The sequence below is a fragment of the Cannabis sativa genome, chromosome 2, assembly GCF_029168945.1.
Source record: "Cannabis sativa cultivar Pink pepper isolate KNU-18-1 chromosome 2, ASM2916894v1, whole genome shotgun sequence".
In the NCBI taxonomy this organism is placed as follows: domain Eukaryota; kingdom Viridiplantae; phylum Streptophyta; class Magnoliopsida; order Rosales; family Cannabaceae; genus Cannabis; species Cannabis sativa.
The window spans coordinates 31,697,873-31,706,458 of NC_083602.1; the positions used below are offsets into that span (position 1 = coordinate 31,697,873).

The 8,586-nt window shown below is 31.3% G+C and overlaps 1 protein-coding gene across 1 annotated transcript; it reads left to right on the plus strand.

The window, feature by feature from the left end:
- Positions 1-2,176: 2,176 nt before the first annotated feature.
- Positions 2,177-3,670, plus strand: LOC115719951 (uncharacterized). Its single transcript, XM_030649122.2, has one exon. The coding sequence runs from the start codon at positions 2,177-2,179 to the stop codon at positions 3,668-3,670; it is 1,494 nt and encodes a 497-aa protein (XP_030504982.2).
- The last annotated feature ends 4,916 nt before the right edge of the window (positions 3,671-8,586 follow it).

The window sequence follows — 8,586 nt, forward strand, 5'->3', positions numbered from 1 at the left end:
TCGCAAGAAGGATGGGAATAAGCAACAATGGGTAGTAAAGGAGAGTAAACCAGCAGCACCAGCAACTGATGATAAGGTGGATACAGATGGATTTCAGGCAGAAAAAGAAGGGAGCAAAGGCAAGAATATTGCAAAAACAGATGGGCCAAAAGTGACTAATGCCTTTGTTGTGTTATCTGACAGATTTTCGAGTTTGGATATCCCAGGAACTTCACAAGTACATTCAGTACCAGTAGCAGAATATGGGGATGGACATATTGGAAAGAATAGAGGAGGGGGAGTGCCTCCTGTGGGAAATGGATAAAATAGTAAGTTGGAACGTCCGAGGGATCAATAGTCAAGATAAGCAGAATCAAGTAAAGAGTATGATTAGTACTCATAAAGCTGGACTAGTTGGTCTTCTCGAGACGAGAGTTAAGGCACACAAGCTGGGTGCCTTATATGTAAATATGTTTCGTGGTTGGTGTTTTACGTCGAATAATGCATGGCATGATGGAGGAAGAATATTGGTGGCTTGGAACTTCTAGTTTCATTGTAAGTGTTCTCATGTGTACTAGTCAACTTATTCATCTATTTGTCACAACTTTAGATGGTAAGTATCGATTCTTTATTACATATGTTTATGCTTTTAATGATATGGAAGGGAGAAAGGTTTTATGGACTGATTTGAAACGAATAGCAACAAATGAGGCATGGGTGATACTAGGTGATTTCAATGAGATATTGAGCAAGGAAGAAAGGATAGGGAAAAAGGTGAAATATAATGAAGCTACTGAATTTATTGATTGTGTTCATTGCTGCCAGTTGGAGGACATTAAATTTAGAGGCAGTTACTTTACATGGAGCAACAAAAGACAAGGGAATGAAAGGATATGGTCCAAGATAGATAGAGTGCTTGCTAATAGGAAGTGGATGGATGATTTTTCCAATGCTGAAGTTGTTTTTATGGTGGAAGGGTTGTTTGATCATACCCCAGTCATTGTCTCAATTCATCCTGAAATTCGAAGAGGCAAGTCGCCTTTCAAATACTTTAGAATGTGGTCCTCACATCCACGGTTCTTAGAGATTGTGACCCGAATTTGGAAGGCTTCGGTTGCTGGCACTAAAATGTTCCAACTTGTATACAAGTTAAGAATGTTAAAGGCTGAATTGAAAAGAGTTGAATAGAAGAGAATTTTCCAACATTCAAGAGGCAACCAACCAAGCAAAGGAGGACTTAGTGGAGATTCAAATGAAGATTCAGGCTGACCCACTTCAACACGGGCTGCTTGAACAAGAAATGGCAGCAAGGAAGAAATACAGTTTGTTACTCAAGGGGCTGTCCTCTTTTCTTCAGCAGAAGTCCAAAGTAAATTGGATTAAGGAAGGGGATGAAAATTCAGCGATTTTTCATGCAAGCATAAGGGAACGGAGGAGACAGAATAGTATACTTTCAATTGAAGACCAACAAGGAATAAGGGTAGAAGATCAGAATAAAATTACTGAAGCTTTTCTTTCCTTTTACTACCAACTATTAGGTAGTAAAATGGAGCAAAGGCGACATGTAATGCAGAGTATCATGCAACAAGGGCCCTTGGTTACACAGCAACAAGCAGAGAGACTAATGAAAGAGTATAGTAAGGAAGATGTCAAAAAGGTTATCTTTGAGATTCCAGGGATTAAAGCTCCAGGACCTGACGGGTATTCAAGCTTCTTTTTTCAAGATAACTGGGACATAGTTGGGGATGATGTTTCTGAAGCAGTGTTATCATTCATACACTCGGGGAAAATTTTGAAAGAAATTAATGCAACTGTACTCACACTAGTTCCTAAAAGCAAGTGTCCGAACACAGTAAAAGACTTCAGACCAATCGCGTGCTGTAATGTCATCTACAAGACTGCTACCAAATTGCTATGTTCTCGACTCAAGACTATTCTCCCAGATTTGATTGCACAGAATCAAGGAGGCTTTGTATCAGGTCGATTTATTGCTCACAACATTATGATATGTCAGGACTTAATTAGACACTATGGGAGGAAAGGGGCTCGGCCAGGGTGTATGATTAAGCTAGATTTACAGAAAGCATATGACACACTAGAATGGGATTTCTTAGAAGAGATCATGCAAGCTTTTCAATTTCCTGGGGAGTTCACTCAGTTGGTCATGACCTGTGTACGCACTACTTGATTCTCATTAATGTTTAATGGGACTCTTCATGGCTTCTTTGAAGGGAAAAGAGGTCTCCAACAGGGTGATCCCATGTCTCCGCTCCTATTTGTTCTAGGAATGGAGTACTTGTCAAGGATAATGAGCAGAATTGGAAGCAAACCAGAATTTCAGTATCATGATCGATGCAAGGAGCTTAAGATGAATCACTTAATGTTTGCCGATGATGTAATTCTATTCTGCCATGGAGACTTCCAAAGTATTCATCTTATGCTTCAAGGATTGAAACTATTCTCTTGCACTTCAGGACTACAACCGAACCCAGATAAGTCGGCTTTCTACTGTTGTGGCATGGAAGAAAGCGAGGTGCAAAGAGTTATAGACAGATCAGGCTTTTCAAAAAAAGAGGTACCATTTCAATACTTAGGTATCCCTATATGTGCCAAACGAATTTCTGGTAAAGAATGTGCTGTGTTGGCTGAAAAAATGACAGCAAGAATTAAAATTTGGCGTTCAAGGAATCTGTCCTTAGCAGGTAGAGCGGTGTTGGTAAACTCGGTTTTGATGGCTATACATTCGTATTGGAGTCAAATTATGATTTTACCTAAGAAGATCATAAAGGACATTGAGCAAATATGTCGAGCCTACCTTTGGAGGGGTCATCATACAACAACAGGGCCTGGACTCATAGCTTGGGAGAGTGTATGTCAACCGAAGGCAGCAGGAGGCATTGGGCTTAAAAAGATAGCAGAATGGAACATGGCTGCCTTGACAAAATACGTTTGGGCAATTGCGAACAAGGAAGACAATTTGTGGATTAAATGGGTACATTGTGTATACTTAAAAGGGGAGGATTGGTGGGACTACCAAGCCCCACAACAAGCGAGTTGGTATTGGAAAAAACTGGTATATGTTAAAGAACAAATCAAGGGGAAAATGAGTGAGCAGCAGTTTACAAGTTCAATCTATACAATCTCTAATGGTTACAATTTATTTTGCCCCCCTCAAAGGAAGGTAAATTGGAGCCATGGAGTTTGGAATAGACAAAACATTCCAAGACAAAGCTTTATATTGTGGACAGCTGTTCAAGATCGCCTTCGAACTAGATCAAGGTTGAAACACATGAAGGTCATCTCAGATGACTGCTGCCTCTTCTGCAGTAGCCATTCCGAGACAAAAAACAATTTATTTTTCTCTTGTATATTTGCAACTCAGTGTTTATTGCAGATTAAATCTTGGTTGCATTGGAGGATTGAATCGGTGGACCTTGATGTAATATTGAGGTGGATTGAAAGATCAAACAAAGGCAGGTTTCGAAAGAGTTTATGGTATGCTGTTATTGCTTCAGCAGTGTACCAAATCTGGAGGGCTCAGAATTTAATGTTGTGGGAGTCCAAGGAGCCGAGAGTCACTGAGGTGACTAGGAATATCAAAGAAGAAATTAAGAGCAGATTTACTTATGTATGGCCTAAAAAAGTCTCAGAATATGATGCTCAATGGTTTATAGGAATTGTACAGCAATAGTGAATTGGAAAAAAAAAGGGTCATTGTAATTTTGGGATGTAATTTGTAATTAGATGGTGATTCATACATGGGATTCACACATAGAATTTATAGGTCTTCTATTTTGAAGGCGCTAATAGTTTGTAAAAATTCTGTTGAGGTAATGCATTTCTCTGATTTACCAAAAAAAAAAATATTAAAATGTATTACTAATATTGGCAGTTACATTTTGATTTTTTTTAAGAGTATGGTGCAATTATTATAAGAATGTGAATAGTTTGTTTATTAATATATTTGTTACACTTGTTAAAGTTTGTGTATATATGTATGTTACATTTTTTATATGTAATATATTATTATTTTTTTTTAAATAAATTTATTTTTAATCATATATGGAATGTTTTTGTTTAATGAAAAAAATTAGAAAAAACCATAAAATTAAAAAATTAGAATCCTAGATATGTAAAAGTAAAATAAAATAATTAAATAAATAATAAAAGTGAACTAAAATAATTGAGCATACTTTGAACAAAAAAAATTGTAAAATTGATTTAAAATATTATTTGTATTATTTATTTTTTATTATTATTTGAGATTTGAGATAGATTATTATTACTATTATTGAACTTTTTATTTTTTATACACAAATATGATAAAAATTAAAAAATGTATGGAAAAAATCACTGCTCTCTTAAATCCAACTATATACACTTGTGAAATTGATATGAATATACTACGTTTTTTTTTTTATAAGAGAATATATCACATCTTTATTCTTAATAAAGACTAAATAATATTCATTAGTGTGTCTTTTAAATTTTTGTATGAGTATTAATCATGATGATCAAAATTAATTAAAATCTTAAATAAATAGAAAAATAGATAAAACAAAGAATAGGAAATATAGCTCATAGGTGATGCCACATGGCCTCTCTTATACTTTCCTTAATATATATACTAGAGAATGAATCCGCGCTTCGCGCGGTTTTCAACAATTGTTATTTTTTAAGTTGATTAATTTTTATATCGAATAAATAATAAATAAAATATATTATTTTTTTAATGTATAAAAGTTAAAATATCAACAAAAATCTGAACTAATCTTATTTTTTTAAAAAAATTAATCTATTCAAATATAATGTCTATTTGTTCTATAAATATATATTAATAATAATAGAAATAATCACTTCAAGTTATATAATAAAATAATTAACTATATATATTAGTAATAGAGATGGTCAGAAATAACTAACTTATTATATTAATATGGATATATTCCCTGCTAGCTAGTTTTTATAAAATAGTTGATAATCACTAATAGTAATGTTATGTTTTCACAATTTAATACCTTTTTCAAAAATATCAAGTTTATATCATATAAGTTACTATTCTATGCTACTTTTATAAATGTATAATTATATTTGTTAATATTTATGATTAGTATTATATTTCAGAGAATACGCATATATATATATATCATCTTTTAATGAAAAAATAATATATATATATATAAATGTATACTTATATTCAAAGTAGTTGAAAAAAAATATTTTAAAAATATGTATTTTAGATATTTTTCCATTATTTTCACCTTTATTATTTTAATATTATAAAATGTATATAATAACCACAATATGAATACTAATATTGTCGAGTTATTCTTTTTCTTAAAATATATAACATACAATACAACTTGGTATGAAAATACTAATTGTAATTGTAATTAAATTTTCTATTTCTTTCTTAAATATCAACGTAGTTGATGATCTTTAATTTTGATTGTTGTATATATATTTTTATAATTACATAACTAAAACAACTACAAAATTAAATAATTTAAATGGTTATAAATATAATGAATTAATTTTATTTTAGATGTTAATTATAGTCAAACCGTATAATAGTCTATATCTAAAAATATTGTTATATTATCTAAATTTTTATTTTCTCACATTTTTTTTCTCTATCAAAAATAAAATAATTGTTTGGTTACTATATGGATTATTTTAGAATAATATGGTATTACTGCATGTTGTAGTAATGAGTAAATACATTGCCAAATGATATATTATAAAAATAAATAGTGGAATAATAATAATAATAATAATAATAATAATAATAATAATAATAATAATAATAATAATAATAATAATAATAATGGTGGTAGTGGTGGTGAGAGTTATAAAAATAAAAAGAATTCACTTGATCCATTAATGATAGTTAATGATAATTTTTTTTCATATATTTTTATTTTTTGATAAAAATATAAAACTCTCACATAATAATAAAAATAAATTGAAATATAAACAGAATGTAAAATCATTTTTTTTTTATATATTTATATCATATACATATAGAATATATATGTATAGATAAATAGATTGTTATTAATATTATAATAACAATAAATATTAAAAAAAATGCCAAGAATTTTCAGTATTGTTACAAAATTAATGTGCATGATTTTTTTTTATTACCAAAATTGATGTAAATAAGTATTTTTTTTTGCTAAAAAAATTGATGTAAATAAATTGCTTCTTCTTCTTCTTCTTTTTTTCTCTATATATTGATCTAACTACATAGTACATTACTATATTTTTATTTACAATATATATATATGATCTTTAAAAAAGAAATAAAAAAATAAAACAATATTTAAGTAAAGAACCATATTAATATTTAATAAAATGTAACAAAAATAATAAATGGTAACATATGAAACTTGAAAGAGAAAAAATAAATTAATATATCTTAGCAAAAATATGACCTTCTTTTGGACTAAAATATCGATTCTAATTTGTCCGATTAATTTTTGAAATATTTAAACTTTAAATGTTGTTAATCGATCATTCTATAACCATATCCATTTGCTATAGTACAAGTTATCTCTTCATATCACTATTGATGCTCTCATCACTATGTAAAGATCTAGACTTTATAAATGATTTTGCATTTGAATATGATGAGCCTTGTTGGATCTACAATTTTAAAATCAATTTCATAAATATAAGGTAATTGCTTAAGCTTTTTCCTAAAATCCATTTTATATATAAGATGATTACTTAAAAATAATATAATATACATAAATATATGTATGAGAATGTATACAAAAATGTACATTCAACAATAATAATTAAAAATGAAGAATACATACCTTATTAATCACAATCATACCAATAGCTTTCTTTCTAATCCCACATGATAATTTTCTAAAGAACCTTCAAGTTCTAAAATTTATATATGTATATAGTATGTGAAACGTCCGTATTTTATAATAATAAACTCGAATATTAATTTTAATAATTTATACATTAATAACCATATGGATCGGGATCCCGAGTATCAAAATACAAGTTAAAAGTATTTTCACTAATATGTACATATATTTTTTTTTTTTAAAAGTTTAGCGGACAAGCATCCTCAAAATACAGACTCCAAAATACTAGTAAACCGAAACCCTCCAGGTTGCACTGCCGCGATATGTACAATCATGCCGAGTTCCGCCTCACTGTTCCTCCAGCTTTGCTTTTCCTTTACCTACACAAGGTAGAAAACTGATGAGTCAACAGACTCAGTAAGATATGCAAGAAATATATAAAAGTAGCATGCTGCCAGCTTTATGATTAAGCTGCCCTGAGCTTAGCAACGAAGCTCGCCAAATGATTAAGAACGTTCTTAAGGGTAGTACGACTACTATACCAAATGCACTAAAGTACCAACTCTGTACTTGTGTTGGTAGAGCCCTAACTGTACTCCCAGGAATTACTAAATGTTGTACCACAAACACGACGTACCCTGGGTACTCGTGTTGGTAACACCGTAACCCCAATAACATGTAATACTATACTAACACTCTAATAATCATTTTATATTAGTGCTAGTAGTATAACAATTAAAACAAACATATACATTCATATATATATTCTTACGCTATCTTACCTCGTTCCGTGCTCAAGTGTGCCGGTCAGCCTGAGTGGAAGTGCAGCTCGACGTTTTACAGGGCCCTAAACCATAATGTTCAAAATTCGATGAGAGACTCGCTAAAACACTTATCGGGGATTTAAAATGGAAACTAAACTTAACCCTATCGATAAAAAAGATGCCAACACCCTAAATCACTTGAAAAACAGGGCAAACTAGGGCTCGGGAAAAAGTCCCAACCGGCAAACCGGTTGCCAACCGGAAGTCCGGTTCCTGGCACCAACTGGTCGACCGGTTGCAACAGGGCCCCAGTAACCGGAATTCCGGTTCTGAGCTGGAAACCCAAAAATTCCACCCCTTTGTTCAAATCAAATCCAAATCTTCTAAAAACTTCCAGAATACCTGCATACACTATTCTAAACCAAACCCAAGCAGCAAATCACAACAATTCAATCAATTCCCAAAAACACCATTAAAGACCTAACTTAGGTTTTCTAACCTCTAGCTTGAATTATTCACAACCTAAAGCTCAATCCCAGCTTAGAACAGTAAGAAATAACACTACTCAACTTCAGAAAATGAATCCAAATTGAATTCATACACACAGCCCCTAATCAAGCTTAAAACACCAAAACATAACCCCAAAACTTAAATAAAACATTGAGTAACATTACTAAAGAGATATACCTTGATTTGGATTCTATAAACAAGCTGGAAACTCTCCAATTTCAGCAAGAATTTCCTTCCCCTTGCTGGTTATAGGCAGCACGAAAGAGAGAGAGAGAGAGAGAGAGAGACTTCTAGATTTCACTAACTTCCCTTTTTCCTTTCTTCCTTTCTAAGCTTCTTTCTATTTCTATCTTTTTTTTTTTAAAAAAAATAATGAATTGTTATTAATATAACCTTATAAAAGATGCAGCCATCATTTCTCACTAAAAACCAAAAGTCAACATAAACAAAATGACTTATTTGCCCTTTTAACTTAAGCCAAAGGTTAAACAATACCAAGGGCATTC